This window comes from Dermacentor silvarum, chromosome 1 (assembly GCF_013339745.2).
Source record: "Dermacentor silvarum isolate Dsil-2018 chromosome 1, BIME_Dsil_1.4, whole genome shotgun sequence".
Lineage (NCBI taxonomy): Eukaryota > Metazoa > Arthropoda > Arachnida > Ixodida > Ixodidae > Dermacentor > Dermacentor silvarum.
Genome location: NC_051154.1, coordinates 49,175,865 through 49,197,986, shown reverse-complemented (window position 1 = coordinate 49,197,986; position 22,122 = coordinate 49,175,865). Strand labels below are relative to the sequence as shown.

The 22,122-nt window shown below is 49.4% G+C and overlaps 1 protein-coding gene across 4 annotated transcripts in view; it reads right to left on the bottom strand.

Moving 5' to 3' along the window:
- Positions 1–22,122, bottom strand: part of LOC119462438 (dual specificity calcium/calmodulin-dependent 3',5'-cyclic nucleotide phosphodiesterase 1A) — a 561,781-nt gene that overhangs the window by 53,615 nt on the left and 486,044 nt on the right. For 2 of the 4 annotated variants that reach the window (XM_049667691.1, XM_037723794.2), the window contains 3 exons: positions 4,786–5,011; positions 1,814–1,927; positions 1,044–1,253 (listed from right to left, as the gene is read on the bottom strand). In XM_049667691.1, coding sequence (XP_049523648.1) covers positions 1,044–1,253; positions 1,814–1,927; positions 4,786–5,011 — 550 coding nt within the window. The remainder of the gene's footprint in view (positions 1–1,043; positions 1,254–1,813; positions 1,928–4,785; positions 5,012–22,122) is intronic. The other 2 variants (XM_049667693.1, XM_049667698.1) reach the window with 1 other exon arrangement.

The window sequence follows — 22,122 nt, the reverse complement described above, 5'->3', positions numbered from 1 at the left end:
CTTGGTTTGGGCACACAGCACAGCACAAAGCATAAAAGAGTTGCTGCATTGACCATCAACAACTATTGACAAGATATACTGTTAAAAGAACAGAAATACAGAAAAAAAGACACACGCAAGACAAACTGTAAGCAACTTAGAATGGAAATGTAAAGAGCACAGAGAAAGCAGCCAGCTATTTGTATGCAGCGGTTAAAACACTTTTTAGTTTCTTTTATTAAATGCTTGAGAGATCATGGTGTGTACATGAGCCGTAAAAGCACAAGAATGCGTGGGTCGTAGCGCAATTTACATTCAGCAGTATTTACGAAAGGTCAATCATCCCGCAATAACATTAGAGTTACCTCCTTAGACCAGATTTTAAAATTTTTTCGTCACGCATAATTGCAGTTAATTCTGCCTGCTAACTATTTAGGCGGGAGATAAAATGTGTAAGTAAAAAAAGAAAAAGAAATTGGTCGTGTACACTGTGCGGAAATCAATTCGCCAAGCGCAAAAGATTCGAAGCATGATAACTGCACGTGCGCAAGTATGACGAATCAGAAAAAAAAAAAAAAAAAAAATGTAAGCGGTCTGAAATCGGGTCGGCAGTTCTCGACACACCATAATATCTCGTGTTTACTTGTGTTTAGTAAATACTTAGAACAACGGTTTAGGACTTCGTTCGTGGCAGTGGCGAAAGAGGTGATGAAGAAAAAGCGTTCGATTACGAACGGGCAGGCCCGTCAAGTTTGTGACTTGTTTGCTCGGGGCGCAGTTAACTCGTCTTTCCCCTTGTTACGTCTTTCTGCAGAGTTTTTGTAAACTTTTCACAGAGCCTACCAACATTCCAACTTGGGATGGATCGAAACCTAGTTCAAACTGGCCAGCGGCAAGTCGGTTAAGTTGACCGGAGTGTTGCCTTTCATTTCTGCTGTCAACGACTTTGGCCAATGCCACAAGCGAGTAGAGAGGAGGGCTGCCGGAGGGTCAGCACATTCCGCTTTAGCGGGGGGCGTGGGTTGGTTGGAGGGAGGGCAGTGGGGTTGCACGTCAAGTTTAACCTGTTGAACTTTGAGTTGGCGTTTATGAGGGCCCTTCGCCGCTGTTCAACCCCCGGCTGCCGCGGGACGCTGTCTGCCGGGAGAACATCGGTGGCAGGAATTTTCTTCTCGTTGGGACACACTGACAAAGACGTCGCCACCCCGGATGGTGGTAACGGCGTTTCGAGAAGCGAAGAAGGTGGTGGCTGGGGTGGAATCGGCGTCTGCCTCCTGGGGAGCGAAACACATAGCAGAAAGAGAAGAAAGGGGATAGAGAGAAGACAAGGAAAGAAGAGAACCGGCCACCCATGCACCTCAGCGCATCCCTGCAGAGAGCAGCTCAGAAAACACGCCAGAATTCAGACTGCAGAGAGTGGGCGCCGCGCACACGCAAACGGAGACAACAAAACAATGCAAAGAAACAATGAAACAAAAACTGCTGTGCAAGTGAAGCCCGGTCACAAATGCAATGCATTACTGGCGTTGCGGTTGCCATGCGCTAAGCATGTTAGATCACGTTACTTACATGAAGCACAACTGGTCAGCGATTTAATGTGTTTCAGCCATTTACAAAGAAGCTGAATTTTTTATGATGTTATACTTTAACACGTACATAACCGCTGTTCCACGATGATTTGACAGAGCGCACAAAATAAAGTAAGGCCTGTCTCTTATATGCAAAATATTAAAGATACGTACAGGCAGAATAAAACAAGAAGTATTGAAAATCAAATGAACAAGGGCATCCAAAATTTGATTCAGCCACCGGTCCGGGGATGCCCAGTGCTTACCTTGTTTCATCTTGGCAAACGGCTTCAAGGACGCAGGCTGCGTATTGAAGTGTTTTTTGAAGCATATCTAAAGGAACGTCGCCGTGTTGAAGGTGCGTCGACAGGTCTCGCAACCTAATAGAGTAGGGAACAAGAAAAGAACACAAAGAAATAAATTGCCTGATTCAGACCAAGCGCTGTTGGAAAATGCCTTTCCAAGTACTCACCACTCCCATTTTATTTTTTGCTCAAGGCACCAAAATTGCGCATGTAAATGCGCAACAATGAAAGAGATGCAGCTTTAGCTATGTTACAGGCTGCAAGGAAAGCTGTTTCCTGTCAACGAAAACAGTTGACACTTGCCAAGGGTGTGTTACAAGGGTATACCACGACTCGCTTCAGACTACCGAGAACATTTACAAATACTCTTTGCCTAGTGCTCTCGGCCAAAACAAGAGCAGTAATGTAAAATCTTACCGATTATCACGGTTCATTTTCTTTTCATGCCGGATTTTCTTTTTTTTCCCCCGGAGGAATGATTAAAATCCCACTGTCATTGATTAGATTACCACCGTCAGGGCAAACAGCTACGTCTCCGCCACACGGCCTACACTAAGACTCGGGGGTATACTTGCGAGATTGTGCAGCGAAGGCTTCAAAGTCGCCGCGCAGCCAGGAATATTATGGTGCATGCGTAACTGTACGAAAGTAGTATAACCATATTCTTGCCGCCAGCTTTCCCAGAAATTAACAATAATGTGATATGGACCACTGTGCCTTCCAAAGACGACGAAAAGGAGTGATTAAGTACTTTTTGAATATCGTGAAATGATATGAAAATCCGGGATGCAGCGTCAACATGGCGACCCACCACGCTATTTTGCATCTTCATCTCTGTGTCTACGCAAAGAAAAGCAGTTTTTACCAAATGAAACACGAGAAGATGGTTAGTTTGTCCACGGACATGGAGATGCTGCTTCTGGCATCTAACAGTGGTATATATATATATACAGGGTGTTTCAGCGAACACTTTCAAAATTTATTTAAGGTTGCCTGTGGCAGATAGCCAAATTCTAGTTAATGAGCTGGTCTACTCGATGAGGCGGACATAATTTGCACAAATAATCGAAATGTATAAGTGACTAATTACCAAAAATTAACTAATTAAGTTTTAACTAATTAGCTGATGGCCCATATTGCAATTTACAAATTGTAGCCATGGAGTTCTCAAGGCGAATCCACTTGGAATTAATTCTAAGGATGACACCAGCTTCGCGTTATTAATTCTCGAACTTTGCGGAGAAATGCATTGGCGTTCCAGTTAATTTTGTGCTTTAATGCATAAAGCGACGTTTTCTTAAGAAACTAACTGGAACGCCAATGCATTTCTCCGCAATGTTCGGGAATTAATATCTCGAAACTGGTGTCATCCCGAGAATTCGTTCCAAGTGGATCCGCTTTGCAAACTCCACGGCTCCAATTTGTAAATTGCAATATGGGCCATCAGGTAATTAGTTTAAAACTTAATTAGTGCATTTTTCTTAATTATTCCATTGTGCATTTCAATTTCTTGTGCAACTAAGGTCCGCCTCTTCGAGCAGACCATCTCATGAACTAGAATTGTCATATCTGCCACAGGCAACCTTTAAGAATTTTTGAAAGTGTTCGCTGAAACACCCTGTATATATATATATATATATATATATATATATATTCACTGGCAGCTGAATGAGGCCTTGACGTGTCGAGGAATGTCTGCTCGATGCGCGTTAGATGTGACAGCAAGTGTGCAGCAAAATTTAGAAGTGCGGTAATTTTTTTTTTCTAGCCATGATAGCTCAAGAACTGCGATAACACTTTGCATGATCAATCAAGGCGTCTGTTCATTAGTTCGCTTGCAAGGCGAACATCTGCTATGAAGAAGAAAGATTTGGAAGGTTTATGCGTGTGTCTATTATTAGGGCCTTTCTTTGTGGGTAAACCACGATAAAAATGCGAAGTTTCAACAAAATGATCGGATATAACCAGACTTTCATAAATCTAGTTCAAAATCGCCCCCCCCCCCCCCCTCCAAAAAAAGAAACTTGTAACTATCGTGGTTTACCCACAAAGAAAGGCCCTAATAATAGACACACGCATAAACCTTCCAAATCTTTCTTCTTCATAGCAGATGTATAGATATTTAGTGGACAAAATGTTGCCAATGCCATTGTACAGGTCTGTAATCCGGGGAGGTCAAGGAGATGATGTATTGAAACAGGTTAAAAAAATGCCAGTTAGACCTGCTCTAAAAACTTTTTCTTTAAGATTCTGGCATCTAACAGTGGTATATATATATATATATATATATATATATATATATATATATATTCACTGGCAGCTGAATGAGGCCTTGACGTGTCGAGGAATGTCTGCTCGATGCGCGTTAGATGTGACAGCAAGTGTGCAGCAAAATTTAGTTCAAAATCGCCCCCCCCCCCCCCTCCAAAAAAAGAAACTTGTAACTATCGTGGTTTACCCACAAAGAAAGGCCCTAATAATAGACACACGCATAAACCTTCCAAATCTTTCTTCTTCATAGCAGATGTTCGCCTTGCAAGCGAACTAATGAACAGACGCCTTGATTGATCATGCAAAGTGTTATCGCAGTTCTTGAAATCACATATTTACCCAAAAATTACGCTTATTGCAAAGGGCTTAGTATACTACCGAACAAAATACAAAACCTGAAAAAGGAAAATATCTATTCGTTACTTCTGCGGAAGTATTGGCCAAATCCTGATATAAAGGAGGCAGAAAATCCGTTCTGTCGCTGTTGTCGAAGAGAAAGATTTCCAATTCCGACACGCGAACGAATTACGACCGGCTCACCGCGGTATATGTATACGATTAATCCTAGCAGACAGTGCGACGGTGTTAAGTAACTGCTCCCACGCGTCGAGCGCACTGTCGCCACCACGCGATGAGGATGGATCGCCCGTGTGTGCACCGACCTGTTTGCGGCTTTGTCGCAGGCCTCCAGCGTGTCGACAGGCGGCAGCGGCCGGGCGTCGCCCAGTGCTCCGTGGCTCTTGCCGTTGCGGCGGTCGCCGGCGGCCGCCTCCGTCTCGGTATCGTCCTCGTTTTGGCGGCCGCTTTCTTCGCACTGCTCGCCAGCCTTCTCGCGCACAACCGTGGCCACGCGGGGCTGGAAGCGACGCACCACCACCGTGCCCGGCTCTGCAATGGAACGGTTTGCACATACATATGGGGCGATGGGCGACATGCGTCGCGTCGCCTATCTATAGAAGGGAGCAGATCCAGAAAAAACACGCGCACACACACACACACACACACACACACACACACACACACACACACACACACACACACACACACACACACACACACACACACACACACACACACACACACACACACACAAAAAAAAAAAAAAAAAAAACGCACTCAGTAAATAGTGCCGCGCAACTCCGCACGCGCGCACCTGGTTCTGAATGCACCAGAGTCGAGTTCCGTGTCGGCTCTCTCTATTATCCTATATTCGTAGGCATCGCACCAAGGTAAACGGGCAATAAAGTGGCACCGACATGAAACGAATTGCTGACGTAATTTCGGCGTCAGCGCGCTCGTTCACGCTTCGTGACGAGCGTGATGTAATGCGGGGCCAATTGTGTTCGGCGTAATTACCGAAAAAGTCGGGAACCGCCTTTCATTTGGCCGCGGTGAAAGCGTGATTACCGCGCAGCGCGAAATGAACACCCCGACGCCGGCCGGGTGACTCCGAGCCGAAGGTATACACTGGAAATACGTTTCACGTATGCTTGCCAATTAATGAGCTAGGAAGGCGCATCGCATGGATGCGCCAGACGGGGCTCAGGCAGAGAGAGATAGAGAGAGAGAGAGAGAGAGAGAGAGAGAGAGAGAGAGAGAGAGAGAGAAGTCGTCTTTGGCGATTTTATGTAACCAGAATCGAGGGGAGAAGGAGGACTGGGAGATTATTGGTGTTAGCTTTTAGCCGGTGTATTTCGGTCCTTGGGGCATAGGACTCAAGGCAATGCTGCCGTTGCACGAGACGTGCTACAACTGTCAACAATTTGAATTCTGGGGTTTTACGTGCCAAAATCCCGATATGATTATGAGGCACGCCGTAGTGGGGCACTCCGATTTAATTTTGAGCACCTGGGTTTCTTTAGCCTGCATCCAATTAATGTACGGTACACGGGCGTTTTTGCATTTCGCCCCCATCGAAATGCGGCCACCGCGGCCGGGATTTGATCCCGCGACCTCGTGCTTAGCAGAGAAACGCCAAATACACTAAGCAACCGCGGCGGGTTACGACTGTCAACAATATTTTTATTCACGGGAACTTCGGGAAGTAATACTGTCCGGGAAGAAGAGGGGACGGCATCCTCGAGAGGAAGGGCGCACGGGCTTTCATTTGAAATATGAGCCGTTCTCGCGCCGTGGAGCGGTTTGATATACTTTGCAGACAAGATTGTTAGAGAGAATAAACATCTTTAATATGTAAATGCAGCTTTGGAGAGGCGTCCTCATTCCAGAATGCCTTGAGCTCGGGCCGCGTCCTGGGTCCCTGCGCTGGAGCCTGAAATTCAGAATGACTAAGACTGTTTATTGCGCATTTAGTGACCTACTACATCTATATGTAGATAGGTGTGTCGGCTCTCCTTTCTTCTTGCCTGCTAGTGTTCTTCTTTCTGCGGTTTTACGTGCCAAAACCAGTTCTGATTATGAGGCACGCCGTAGTGGAGGGCTCCGGATTAATTTTGACCACCTGGGGTTCTTTAACGTGCACTACAACGCAAGCACACGGGCGTTTTTGCATTTCGCCTCCATCGAAATGCAGCCGCCGCGGCCGGGATTCGATCCCGCGATCTCGTGCTCAGCAGCACAACGCCTTAGCTGACTGAGCCACCCCGGCGGGTCTGCCTGCTAATGTACAAAGCTGTTCTTTATTTCCTAGAACATATGCTAATTTGTATAGAATAGCTGTATTCTATGGTTTTTCGTGTTTGTTTCGTCACTTGATGTATAAATTGCCGTACCATGCGACAATTAAAAAAAAAAAAAAAGGGTCGCAGTTTCGCCTGAATGGCGAAGCATTGATAGCTATAGCAATGTATTAGACTACTACACGAAGTAAGCTTCATGGTTTTATCGACCGCATAAGTTACACTAAATAATCGCTTACTAATTACATTGGTATTAAAAGAACTTTCGAAACTTGGCGCGCCAAAATTACCGCGTAAAGGTCAACAAAAATAGAAATAAGAACATACAATCCGGCAGAAGTGGGCTTGTACTCATAAACAGTCCTGATGATCAAATACCAGTCGCAAAGTGCTCAGGTGTCATGTTCTGAGAAGAGGCACATATACAAGGCCGAAACAAAACGATACAAAGAATGCGACTTTACCTTTCAAGCGCCTTGAAGGTAAGCTATATACTCTCGCTCAAATTCAATATTATTCACATTTAAGACAGCTTTCATTGTATCCCCACATTGTGGGAAAGAAAACCAAAACAGACTACGCAACTATACTCAGCTGCTGTGGTTCAGCGGCGGTAATTCTGCCGCTGAGCACGATGTCGCGTGTTCGATCCCCAGCCACAGCGGTCGAATTCCGATTGGGGTGGAATGAAAAGATGTACGGTGCCCTGGGTGCACCTTAAAGAACCCCAGGTGGTCGAAATCAGTCCGGACGGAGCCCTTTCGCTGCGCCGTCCTTCAAAGCCCGCGTGTCGCTTTGGGACATTAAATCTCACAATTTCAATTTGCTACGCGTGGAAAGAATAATAGTATTTAATGAAAGAAATGCATTCTATGATGCGGTACAATCTGATCTGCAGATTTGTACGCTTACACTCACATGGCTGATCTTATTACTCCAGTTAGAGCCAAGGACGATGCCGTATAAAACGTTCGCTTGCGACGCCTGCCACTGCTTATGTCGGTCAACGCTGTTTGCCACGCCACTTACCCCAGAGTATCAGCGAGCCATATTTTCCGACGCTAATGTACTCTTTTCTATTTCAGCATTGCTGCTTTCAACTAAACTGCGTGAAGGAAGTTTAACAGTGTACTCGATGCATAACGCAGTAAAATGCGTGAAGTAAATGTGCATCGAGTGTGACAAATAAAAAAAAAATACTAGGGTTTTACGTGCCAAACCCACAATATGATTATGAGGCACATCGCAGTGGAGGATTCCGAAAACTTTGACCGCCACCTGGGGATCTTTGACGTGCACCCAATGCACGGCACACGGGGGCCATTTAAGTGCGGCCGCCGCGGCTGGGATTCGCTCCCGCGACCTCGTCTTTAGCAGCGCAACGAGCCGCCAAGCCATCACGGCGGGTATCGTGTGTGATTACATAAACACAAGTACGCTTGCAAGATGCAATACACGTAGTCATTTGTTCCGTTTTTTTTTTTCGTTTTTTTTTAAAGGCGAAAGCCTTAAGTGGCTCATACCCCCGATGGTCGTGAAAAAAAAAAAAGAAAGAAAAAAAAAGAAAAAACGAAAAAGAAAATGCGTCGTCCGGTCTAGTGTTACAAAAATGTCCTCACTCATCAGCAATGGCTCATAGCCTTCTAAGCAAGCAAAAATACAATGGCTCATCCGTCTCGTAATGCAGAGGCTACAAGCACTCAGCAAAGTGAAACGAACAGTGCATACATTCATTGAATTCACCCATACAACACACAGAACAGCATACCTATCAGTGCCCTGCTGAGAGGATGCAACTTAAAGTCGAAGAGAAACATCGTTGGCGCGAGTCTGACTGCGCTATATAGGAGCGCGCGAAGCCGCAGGTAAGCGTCGAAAACGAGCTGAAGAAGCCGAACTGCGAAAGCAGCAAAGCGACGGTGCGAGACGGCGCATTACCAAGTGTGCAACAGGTTTTCGCCTTCACGCGTTACAGGAGTCTAACATGCTGCCGAACTTCTTTCATTTTGTCCCTAGCTATCTCATAAATGCGTGCTTATTTGGAAGAAGCACAACGTGTACGCGATATTATGTACTTGACCCAACTTGTTTTTTTCTTATTTCACGACGGGTATGCTTAATAGAAAATATTTGAATTTGCCATATTTTTACTTGTGCGCCGTTCACAGCTTTTAACAGTGGTTTGCATTTGGTAAGCGTTTTCATATGTACGCAGCTGCCGTGCTCCCAGCGGGCGCATGAAGTTTTCAGGGTGCATGAGGGAGTGCGCTCATTACATTGCATCCGTCCTAGCTGTGCCCCTGCAGAGAACAATGAACCAAATTTCAAAAGGTCACTGCCACACTGCCTGGTCACTGCCACAATTCTTTATTGTTGTCTTTAATTGCGCACTACAGCCTCGCGACAGAAACACAAAGCGCGGTGAGGGCAAACTGTGCCGTAGAAAAACTCAACTGACCACACAATTCTGGAGACCGGGAAGTCCGAGCAGCGCCATAAGAAAGCGAAGCGGCACCCAGACATGCAAGAGAGACACATGCGCCGATGTCCCAAGGCCGATGAAAATGAGAACAAAGCGAACCGAGGGAGTGGTTGCCACAATGCTCACTAAGCGTATTCAGGCGCCAGCTAGCTGAGACAGAAGAGGGGCGCGCCCGAATCAGAATTCGAAGACTCCCCCCCCCCCCCCCCCCCCCACGCCCCCCCATCTTAGTGGTATACGCGAAATGGGCATTCTACGCACTGTATCCCAGCGCCAGCAAAAGGGCACAAGAGAAGTGAGCTCTGCGGCACTGCTGGTCTCATATACGAGGTTGCCCTAAGCCCCTCACATAGCATACACGAGGCCGGCCGAGCGAGGGCTATCAACCAAGTTCCGGCCGCTGATGTAGGCCGCCCTTTCGATTTCGCCACGCGGCCAGGCCAATGGCTCCGTCGGAAATTTCCCCCAAAATCACCATGCGACGAGACAACTCGGGCGCTCTTCGCCAAAACTGCGCCTATTTTCTGCCACGGTCTACAAAGGGACGGCAAAGAGGGCTCCGCCTGCTGTTCAGCGTCTTGCCTCGGTATGTATATACACTGCCACGGAGCCACCGCTGCAGCGAAAAAAATCCCGCCGGCAAAAACTGTGACCCGAAGCGATTTGTTCCGCGAGCGCGAGTGTTAAGTCAACCTAAAACCTGGCTCGTTAATTTTTTTCAGAAACAAATTTGCTTACTCCTTATTTCAGGTAGTGTATACAGTGCCCTCGCCGGCGCGTTAAACGGGGGACTGGCGCACGCAGCGATGCGACCAAGTTGAACGCAGACACATAGTATATGCGTCGCAGATGTACAGTGTACAAGACGCTTTAGACAAATTTAACGACATGAATGACGATACCTTTGGTAGCGTAGCGCTGTTCTGTGACAAAGAGATGCCAATCAAGAAGTTTAGAACGACTAAAAGTAGATCGAGCAAGATAGTAGAGGTCGATATTACTGAAAGGCAGGCGTGCACATGCGGGCACAGGAGGGAAAGAAAAGGACAACACAAGGACCGAGTTTGTGCTGTGCTTTTCGTTCCTTCTAGTGTACGTCCTTGTCTGCACGCCTTCCTTTCAGGAACATGCATTTAATAAGTGCCGCATAACACTTGCTGTTTGTGAAGACTTAAGAACTGTCGGCTCGAGGCCTGTTGAGTGTCGCTCTAACTTAAATTCTCGTGTCAGTATTTTCACACGTCTGTGCATACAGGACAGCCGGCGTTTCCGACGACCGCCATCAGCTAATCCTCATTAATAATAATAATAATAATAATAATAATAATAATAATAATAATAATAATAATAATAATAATAATAATAATAATATAAAAGGCGAAGCATTAATTGCGAGAGCAAATTAGTGGAGAGGTATACGGAGTAAGGATAGTAGTTTTATCAGCTGTATGAACTTGGACATGCAACCGCACCAGCAACGCGCAGAACTGTTGTCGACGCCGTCGGCGTTTTGCCCGCTATCGCACCGAACGCGCGCGGCGTTGGTGACTGTTGGCGGTGCCTCTGGGGGCGGCTCGGATGTTTTAGTCGAGATTAGAATGGGACACTCGTCGAGCAGCGTCGGAAATATCACCTACCTTCTCGCCTCACAACGTTTTATTGCGATAGCAATTATATGGACACTTCAACCGGATTTCTGCCGTCGCCGTCACCGTGAGGTTCCCTATAGATAAAATCTTCACCGCGCACCGTATGCCCGAGCGGAAGCGTGCGGGGACGCGCGCTATCACGGAGAGCGAACGCACTCAATCTTCCACGCGCAAGCAAGGAAGCGGGAAGCCAGCGCCGGAGGGAGCGCGGGGGGGGGGGGGGGGGGGGGAGGGCACACTTCTACTCTGCCAACAACCGCGCTCGTCGCTAGTCCGCACCGTCTCTTATCTCCACACGGCTCTGACCTTTATGCGCCGTGCATTCGCCGCTCAGTTTCCGTTGAAGCGATAGACCACACGTACCTTCGCCCGCTGCGGCGTATGGGCTCGCTGCCAGCGTTTTGACTGTCGTTGTCTGCAGTCATTCAGTGTGATCTATTCATGTTTGTTTGTGCGCGCTCACACCACGCTTGTTCATTCAGTTAGTAATAGTCGGGCCACATTTTCCAACGCACGCTACACATGCAATGCTGCCCGGATCGGCAGTGCAGCACTAGAGGTGTGTCCCTTCGCACGCGCTGCCCACGGGAAGCGCTTCTCATCAACACCACCGTTTCACACGCGCCTTCTCGTGGTCATCGAGTCTCTCTCCATGTCGGTCTACTTACGCCGCAGCACACCTGCTTACTTAATCAGCTCATGTTTACTACAATTCATATTGCTACCAAAGCCGCTCACCTTACTTCGTATGACATTGCTGTGTTGCTATCGCATTCATTGCTTCGCCCTTAGGGCGGAACTGTGACATTTTTTTATATAAATACGCATTTGGTGCCGCAGCTACACGTCGCCTCCCCTCCCTCCCTCCCGTCCCCCCATGGCCTTTCGCGCGACGGAAGAAGTCGCGTTTTTTCTCTATATATGGTGATTGTAAAGGAGGAAAGAGACGCTCAATTCTGCAGCCCTTCAGGGAGCACGGCGCAGAACGCGCGTTTGCTCTCCGACGCGCGTTCGCTCCCCGTGAAAGCACGCGTCCCTCGCGCCCTTTCACTCGCACATACAGCGTCCGGAGCGCGGCGACGATTTCATCGCCGTTGACGTCATACGGAACCTCACGGCGACGGCGACGCCGACGGCAGAAATCCGCTTTGGAGTGTCCATATAATTGCTATCGCAATAAAACACGAAGTCAAACCATAACCAGTCATCGAGAAGCACAAATGGAAATGACTAAAGTTGCGTTAGCATATTTCTGCAGAATGGAAGAAAAGAAGGAAAAAGGCGTTCAGTAAGTTTCATCTAGCATTCGCGAACTAAACGCTTACAAGCTACAATCCAGGCCAAAAGAATAATAAAAAATATAAAAAATCATGCGCTATAATTGTTTGACTGCAGGTGCCAGCCAGACCTGATGTTGGAGATAATATTAGCAAGGCGGCCGGCCAAGAGCAAGCAGCTCTTACGAACAAAAAGTTTTTTGAATTCGGCCTCAGCTTCACAACGCTGGATGTCTTTACCGGGATAACTTGTTCATTCACAAATTACAAAGAGCAAGGGCGAATATACGTAAACATTCCACTCGACATTACGCTTGAGCGCCGAATAAATACATGCGACTTCAGGAAATTGAGTCTCGACAGACTTCGCCGAGCGACACATAATGCAATATTATGGCTGATCAAACGTCTAGATAGAGAGACGAACGTCCGGTTGGCTACCCTGCACGGGGTAGCCAACATGACATTATATTCCCGTGGTTGCCTGACCACTGTAGCATTTTCCGCAATCATCTCGCTGATGAAGCTGCCAGATCCGCCCAAAAGTATTGACAGTGCATGGTTGCTCATCCCAACATTAAGAACAATCGCCTCTAAGGAACTTCGCCGAATTGCTGCTTGAGACATCACGCTGGCTATCTAGAAGACTGCGGAGAATTCTAACCGTCGCTTGATCCATCACTGCAGCTGCGATTACCATCAGCCCTGTCCCGGTGCGACGAATGTCTAAAATAAATAAGCTGACTGGGGAAGCTGGGACGAATCAGGGGTCGAGCAAGTTTTTCCTTATTTGGGCACAGATAATTGGGCGGGTGGCACATCCACATTTACGCCGTGAAGCCGAAGGTTCTGTAAATCGTGTGCAGAACGACTTTACTGCACAAGTAATCCAACAAGCCGGACCACGCACTTAACCCAACATGCAGTCTCCCAGCATATACAGTGTCAGAAAGGCGAGTAGCGGCCGTGTTCGTAAAGGTGAGTATAAGACTCTTGTTACTGTAGAATGACCGAGGTAATTTCTTCGTTGTGAAAACCTTAAAAGTCACAATAAAGACTTGTCCACAGCTGGGATATCTTCAAAGAAAAGCTCCGCGACCTCTTCGGCTACCTCTTTGGTCATCAGCTCACTGCGGAAAAGGACCTTGCAACCCGCGTCCAGAAGTCGACAGAACCGTACGTCAGGGACATCCAGGATGTATGGGCTCTGTGTGTTACGGTCGACGATAAAACGGCCGAGTCCTACAAAGTGGCCCATGTGCCGAAGGGTATCGCTGATGACGTGTTTAACTTGCTCGTCTACGGCAACGTGTCCACCATTGACGCCATAATCAGGAAATGTGACCGCCGGTTTGAACAAGCCGAGAGTCGTCGAATCACCCGTCAGTTTGCCCGACTTCCTAATACCGCCGCAACGTCCACGCGTCAAGACCTTCCGACGCAACCGCAAACTTGCGACAACGTCACACACATTGTCTGTCGTCAGCTGGAGGCTGTATATCCTTCAATGTCTCCACCGACGCCCCTTTCCTCTGCAGTCTACCGAAATGTCTGCGCCAGCGATTTTATCGATCCAGGCCATCGTCAGGTAAGAGTTTGGATATCTTGGCCTTCAAGCTGTTCGCTCTGTGACCATTGCCGACGATAAACCAAGGGCTACGCTCCGTCCACGCCGTCCCCCGTGCGGTCCACCGGGATTTCGGAACCCTTCTGCTTGGAGAACTGCCGGCGAATGACCGATCTGTTTGTCCTGCAGCCGGATTGGTCACGTTGCTCGCCACTGTCGTATCCATTGGAGTTTGCCACAACGAAACACTTTTCCGTACTATTCGCGCATGGACAGTCCCACACGTACACGCGCTTCGCGGTCCTACTCGCCGCACTTCGATCATCGCATGCCGGACGCTCAAGCCGACGCTCCTCGCCACGCCTGGTCCCCACCCCCTCAACGACGTCGTCCATCTCGCTCTCCGCCGCCCCGCCCCTCTTTCTCTCTGACCAATTCCAACGTTTCTAAAACCAGCACGCATTTAAGAAGAACATGCTTGATATACATCGGCGAGTCAGTGCGAATGCGTTGTGGAAGTCACAGGGCACACATGCAAAAGAAGACTCGATAGAAATAGGCGTCGTGTGCTCTCCCTGCATTCTGCGAGTCGCACTGCGAATTATACTTCTGTGACCGTATTTAAGATTTCGCATTTACGCATAGACGCATTTAAGGTATCCTTATGCGCGTACGTTGCCAGCCGCAGCCTGAGCACTTGACCGGGGCTCCGCTCCGATCGAACGCATCAACTGAACACGCGTGCTTGCGCCACTCGTGGTTTCGCCGCGCGCGACGTGGTGAAAAGGCCAGAAAAGGAGCGACCAGTTATCAGTGGCAGGACACGTCTCCGCTAGCCACGATGAGACCCCGCTTTTCTTCTTCCACTTCTTCCCCATTTTATTGCGATAGCAATTATATGGACACTTGAACCGGATTTCTGCCGTCGGCGTCGTCGTCGCCGTCGTCGTCGCCGTCGCCGTGAGGTTCCCTATAGATAAAATCTTCGCCGCGCGCCGTATGGCCGAGAGGAAGCGTGCGGAGACGCGCGCTATCACGGAGAGCGAACGCACTCAATCTCCCACGCGCAAGCAAGGAAGCAGGAAGCCAGCGCCGGAGGGAGCAAGGGGGGGGGGGGGGGGGGGCGCACTTCTCTGCCAACAACCGCGCTCGTCGCTCGCTCGCACCGTCTCTTATCTCCACACGGCTCTGACCTTTAAGTGCATTCGCCGCTCAGTTTCCGTTGAAGCGATAGACCGCACGTACCTTCGCCCGTTGCGGCGTATGCTTGCTGCCAGCGTTTTGACAGTCGTTGTCTGCTGTCATTCAGTGTGATCTCTTCGTGTTTGTGCGCGCTCACACCACGCTTGTTCATTCAGTTCGTAATAGTCGGGCCACATTTTCCAACGCACGCTACACACGCAATGCTGCCCGGATCGGCAGTGCAGCGCTACAGGTGTGTCCCTTCGCACGCGCTGCCCACGGGAAGCGCTTCTCATCAACACCACCGTTTCACACGCGCCTTCTCGTGGTCATCGAGTCTCTCTTCATGTCGGTCTACTTACGCCGCAGCACACCTGCTTACTTAATCAGCTCATGTTTACTACAATTCATATTGCTACCAAAGCGGCTCACCTTACTTCGTATGACATTGCTGTGTTGCTATCGCATTCATTGCTTCGCCCTTAGGGCGAAACTGTGACATTTTTTAGTGAACGGCTGAAGCAAGTCCTGGCGCGCGCCAAGATCAGATCATCGCAATCAAGGTGGAGATTACCGTGCGCGCCAATTACTGCGCGCGCACATGAGCAGGCACGCGGCGGGGGAGGACCCCCACCCTCCTCCCCCTCCCTTTCCACAGGTCCCTGTGAGTCAACAGGCCCCCGGGCACAGCGCCTGCGGAGATTAAGTGTTTTCGTGCGCAAAGAGACTAATTGCACCATGCAAATTAGACAGCCAAACTTCGCACCGCTGCCGCCGCCGCTTTGGGTGCTTTCTCCCCGGGCCAGAGATGGGGCGAGAAGATCACGGCCGCCGGGAAAGCGGGCGAAGGAAAAATAACGGTAGAATAAAAGGTGGCGGGCCGGACGGGAAGAAAAACGGCGATGCGCAGCGGCGTGTCGCGGATGCTGGAGGCGTTTAATGAAGGTGGATGTGGGGGGCTTGGCTTAGATGACTTCGTTTGCCGGGCTCTGGGAAAACAGTTCCTCCTCCTGGGGGCATTCTTAATCTTCGGGGTGGGGGCTCCTCCTCCGATTGCTTCCTTTGAGGGGATTCGATTCCAGCGGTCCTGCGTGCGCCTCGAGTGTCCCCGTGCTTGACTAGGTGGTCCACTCGTCGGACACGGCGTTACGCGCCGCAGGCGAGAAAACGAAAGCAAGAAAAGAAAAGCCTAGATAGAGGGAGGAGACCCTGGATAACCTGGACACGTCTGGACGCCTTGCGAAAAGCCGACGCGATGGTTGCGCCAACAACAACGCGCCAAGCCGATTTGCTTGTCAAGGGACTTCGAACACGACTCGAAACCGCGGGGAGGCTTGGGGGTCGGAAAGCTGGACGAAGGACAGCAGCTGGCCAAAGTCGCTGGGAAGCGCACTCTAAAGTGCATTTGCCTGCACGGGCTACTGAATTGAGTTACACCGCGCGCGGAATTGAAAAATAAAGAGAAAGCATTTTGAATGAGGCTTCGGCTACTCTGAGCGGAGGGAACACAAAGTAGCAAGCGTCCAAACTGTCACAACGACTGCCCATAAAGTGAAAAAGAAGCCAGATTTCGCATTACCAGTGGCATCGCTTCTGAAAGTTGACTGTGACCACTTTTCAGTCGAGAAGTATGGCGGCACAAAAGAATGGGGAACTTTGTGCGTTCGCGTACACCAGGAACGGCTGAGCGAACTTTTTTTTTTCTTGTTTCCTAAAGTATTTCTCTTTGCTGTTAAATTCCTGAGGTATAAAATGATAGATAGTTGCCTTGCCTTTTTTTTAAAAGGAAGCGTTAACTCGGGGCCAACTCCGTTGCCTCTTACTCAAATACATGTAAAACGCAGATATGCTTTTCTGGGATACACCCTGGACCTATTTGAATGAAATTTGTTGAACTTGAGAGAGAAAGTTAAATTGTAGTGAATGTAACAAGCGGAATTTTTATTTAGGGCTTGAAGATTTTTTTCAAAAATTGCCCATATCGGGAAGTAAAAAAAAAAAAAAAAAGAAAGAGAAAAAAAAAAGAGGAAAAAGAAGGAAGCACGAAGCTTATAAATTCGTAACTCTGCAGCAAAAACAGCCATCACAGTTCTGCATTCGTTCGAGTGCCTAAAGCGGACAAATCTAATATCTGGAACCCGCCGTGGTTGCTCAGTGGCTATGGTGTTGGGCTGCTGAGCACGAGGTCGCGGGATCGAATCCCGGCCATGGCGGCCGCATTTCGATGGGGGCGAAATGCGAAAACACCCGTGTACTTAGATTTAGGTGCACGTTAAAGAACCCCAGGTGGTCCAAATTTCCGGAGTCCCCCACTACGGCGGGCCTCATAATCAGGTCTGGTTTTGGCACGTAAAACCCCATAATTAATAATCTATCTATATTGTCACGTAGTAGTGACGATGAAGCAAACAGTCGTAAAACTGGGAATGACGAAACTGATTCTTTATTGGGCGAACCTGTGCCCACAAAAGCAAGTTACACTTGAAGCACAACGATAGCGGCGAACACAGTCGGCGATCGTCGAAATCTGATCAGCGGCGAAACGCGTAGGCTTTTATACTTGAGTCATCGAAGGTTCCAGATTAATCTCTGATGCCCGCGTGTCTTCCAGAAAGTTCTAGACAATTCGCGTCGCTCATACAATCAGATTACATGGGCGTCGGTGACCACAGACGACGGATAGAAGCATTGATAACGTCCGAGAAGCTTCTAATGCAGGCGCGTCCTGCGCCGAGCGATAACGTTTAACATTTGTCAGCCAATGTTGAAAGCGGCCACCGGTGAAAGATAAACATGTGTACGTGTCAATACCCTCCCCTTAAAAAGCATCGTCCCGATGCTACAAACAAACACGAAAGCGAAAACAAAACCATGCGTAATAAACAAAATAACAAAAAACAATAACAAAGTAACAAAGTACCTAAGTTTGTCAGCGGGCGTAGAAAGGCTTAAGACGCACCACGTGGATGACTTCAGGTCGTGCCCGGCGCCGCTGTGATTGCGAAATGCCGTCTGGCACGACCTCATAGTCCAGTGCGCCAATACGTCGGGTGATCTTATATGGTCCGAAATAGCGACGTAAGAGCTTCTCGCTAAGTCCTCGTCGGCGTATCGGAGTCCAGACCCAAACACGGTCACCGGGCTGGTACTCGACGTAGCGTCGTCGAAGGTTGTAGTGTCGGCTGTCGGTCCTCTGCTGGTTCTTGATGCGCAGTCGGGCGAGCTGTCGACCTTCTTCGGCACGCTGCAAATAGGTGGCAACGTCGAGATTTTCTTCGTCGGTGACGTCCGGTAGCATGGCGTCAAGCGTCGTTGCCGGGTTCCTTCCGTAGACCAGGTTGAACGGCGCCATGTGCGTCGTTTCTTGCACGGCCGTGTTGTATGCGAAGGTCACGTACGGAAGGATGGCATCCCACGTCTTGTGTTCGACGTCGACGTACATTGCCAGCATGTCGGCGATGGTCTTATTTAGGCGCTCGGTGAGGCCATTCGTCTGCGGGTGGTAGGCGGTGGTCCGGCGATGGCTTGTGTGGCTGTATCGCAGGATGGCTTGAGTTAGTTCTGCCGTAAAGGCAGTACCTCTGTCGGTGATGAGGACTTCTGGGGCACCGTGACGCAGGAGGATGTTCTCAACGAAGAATCGGGCTACCTCGGCAGCACTGCCTTTGGGCAAGGCTTTTGTTTCGGCGTAGCGGGTGAGGTAGTCCGTAGCTACGACGATCCATTTATTCCCGGACGTCGACGTCGGAAAAGGCCCCAGTAAGTCCATCCCAATCTGCTGGAACGGTCGGCGAGGTGGCTCGATCGGCTGTAGAAGTCCGGCTGGCCTTGTCGGCGGTGTTTTGCGTCGCTGACAGTCTCGGCATGTCCTTACGTAATGAGCGACGTCGGCAGAGAGGCGAGGCCAGTAGTATTTTTCTTGTATCCTCGCGAGCGTGCGGGAAAAACCGAGGTGTCCAGCCGTTGGGTCGTCATGGAGAGCTTGCAGAACCTCTGGACGCAATGCTGAGGGTACCACGAGGAGGTAGTTGGCTCGGAGAGGCGAGAAGTTCTTCTTTAGGAGAATGTCGTTTTGCAAGAAAAACGACGCCAATCCTCGCCTGAACACCTTCGGCACAGTGACGGTCTTGCCTTCCAGGTAATCTACAAGGTTCCTTAGTTCCGGGTCGGCTCGCTGTTGTTCGGCGAATTCGTCGGTACTGATGGGTCCCAAGAAAGTGTCGTCATCCTGGTCATCCTGTGGCGGCGGTTCAACGGGGGCGCGAGACAAGCAGTCGGCGTCAGAGTGCTTTCGCCCGGACTTGTAAACGACGGTGATGTCGAATGCTTGAAGTCTCAGACTCCATCGTGCGAGGCGACCTGAAGGATCCTTCAAGTTAGCTAGCCAACACAAGGCGTGGTGGTCGCTCACAACTTTGAAGGGCCTGCCGTAGAGGTAGGGGCGAAACTTTGATGTAGCCCAGATGATGGCGAGGCACTCCTTTTCTGTTGTGGAATAATTTGATTCCGCCTTCGATAGCGACCGGCTAGCGTAACTTACAACCCTTTCTAGCCCGTCAGTCCTCTGCACAAGCACGGCGCCGAGTCCTACGCTGCTTGCGTCGGTGTGGACTTCGGTATCGGCGTTTTCGTCGAAATGCGCAAGGATGGGCGGCGATTGTAGGCGTCGCTTCAGTTCTTCAAATGCTTCGATTTGCGGCGTCTCCCACTTGAACTCGACGTCGGCCTTCGTGAGGTACGTCAGTGGCTCGGCGATCCGTGAAAAATCCTTGACGAAGCGCCTGTAATAGGCGCACAGGCCAAGAAATCTACGCACTGCCTTCTTGTCGGCGGGCGGAGGAAAGTCAGTGATGGCCGCCGTTTTCTGTGGGTCAGGGCACACTCCAGACTTGTTGATGACATGGCCCAAAAACAAGAGCTCCTCGTATGCGAAGCGGCACTTTTCTGGCTTCAACGTGAGTCGGGAGGTCTTGATAGCTTGAAGAACTGTTTCAAGGCGCCGCAGGTGTTCTTCGAAGCTTGAGGCAAACACAACGACGTCGTCCAAATACACGAGGCAAGTCTGCCACTTCAAGCCTGTTAGTACTGTATCCATGACGCGTTGGAAAGTCGCAGGTGCCGAGCAAAGACCAAACGGCATGACCTTGAACTCGAACAGTCCGTCTGGTGTTATAAAGGCAGTCTTCTCCCGGTCCCTCTCGTCGACTTCGATTTGCCAGTAGCCGGTTTTGAGGTCCATCGACGAAAAATACTTTGCGTTGTAGAGTCGATCCAAGGCGTCGTCAATCCGTGGGAGGGGGTATACGTCCTTCTTCGTGATCTTGTTGAGGCGACGATAATCGACGCAGAAACGTAGGGTTCCATCCTTCTTCTTCACTAACACCACGGGGGACGCCCACGGACTCTTGGACGGCTGGATGATGTCGTCGCGTAGCATTTCGTCGACTTGTTGCCTTATGGCCTCGCGTTCGCGCGCCGAAACTCGGTACGGGCTCTGACGGAGTGGGCGGACATTTTCGTGTCAATATAATTAATGTGTCAATATAATTAATGAATAATCTAATATCTGGATTTACATATATTAGCGGAAGTCTTCAATGCAAAGCTTGCCCTTCCTATCCTCCCTGTTCCTTACATTGCCAAGACTGCCAAGATCGTAACTGCACGTCTGAGTTAGATGAATGCGCGATATTGTACAGACATAAGAATGAAGATACGCGTCTAAATGTCGAGGCTTGGTATATCAATAATGGTTGAAGTGCGTGCGTGAGTCAGCGTTCCATTACCTTACATAAGGAAGAGATCAAATGCCTTAACAGTTATCTCTCACGTAGACCGGCACGTGTACCCGATTGACACGTGGTGCTACACTTCCAGAGCATGCGCAGATGAGTTTTGTGTCTTTCTTTTTTCGCCCCAGTGCTTCCTTCAGTTGATAGTCGGCATTCGTGTTGTCCACTTCTCTTGTGTCCGTGTCTGCACGCCTTACCTTTTTTGCATTATTAATTTATAGTGTGCGTGAATTTCTCATCATGTTTCCAAATGTTTTGCAAAAGTCATACTCCCATATTAGTGGTATATTTTAGAGCTGTGTATAATATGTAATTTTTTAGACGTATTATAATATATAAAAAAAATTGAGTTGTAAACTTGGAAACTTCATAGTTTTGTTCTTTAAACGTTTACAGTTTTCAACAACTCTTATAACGCAGTCGGTGGCCTAAATAAAAAATCCGCTTCCTACAGTCGCTAGATTTTAACGTTTCTTTTCAAATGTAACAAACCTCATCAAATGCGGGACAGTGGTAATAAGTGGCAATAAGAGGCGCGAGAACAGTATAGTACGCGCTCTTCGCGGCCAAGACCGACGGGTGCACTCAAGGAGGAAACTTCTGCCTGCCGTGATACAACGGCGCGTCGAGACGGCGCACGGCGTGCACAGAAATATCGGAGGCAGCGTCTGGCGCGCCAGGCCCGCCAATGTTTCAGGCTGCGGGCGTGTTTCCCAGGCGGCCTTTTCGCTTATGGCCCCCGCGCTCACGGGCAGCCAGACGCGTCCTTTCGCCGCGCGGTCAGTCGTGAACTTGCAGGCTGCATTTCGGTGCTCGCCCGCAGGAACAGGTGTTGCTGATGACGACGCAGGGAAGAAGAGCTTTCTGGGCGGTAAACGTTTTCTGCCCGCTACCTCAAAGAAAGCAATCGAAAAGGAAGATAAAAATGTCGCGCGAACCGCGCTGGGAGAAAGTAAAGTGCTCTTGAAAGTAAAGTAAGGATGTGCTCTTGAGGGAAACGGCGACGAGGAAGCGTATTTTCGGCGCTTCTGCCATTCCGCGTGTGAGAGAAGGCGAGTATACCTAATCGGTGCGGCCGATAAAGCTGATTAGTGAGAAATGTGCACCGTGTGTACTCTGCGCTCGCTGAGGATTCGGGAGCTTTTTTCTTTGTCGCGTATACGCCGCGGGTGCGAACATGGTCGCCAGTATACGCGGCCGTGTAGTGACGGACGGCGAAGGCGTCGGCTGGCTCGCAGCGGACTCGCGGCTGGCTGCGGAAGGAGACGATCAAACGCAGAAGCCCTCCTAAGGATGGCTCGAGCTTATTTGTGCCTCGTTTATAACGCGCAGCGGCTATTACAGAAGAACGCGCACTCAGGTACCCGCCTAATGGACGCCAGACGGTCCTGTTGGCGAATACGCCGCGGCT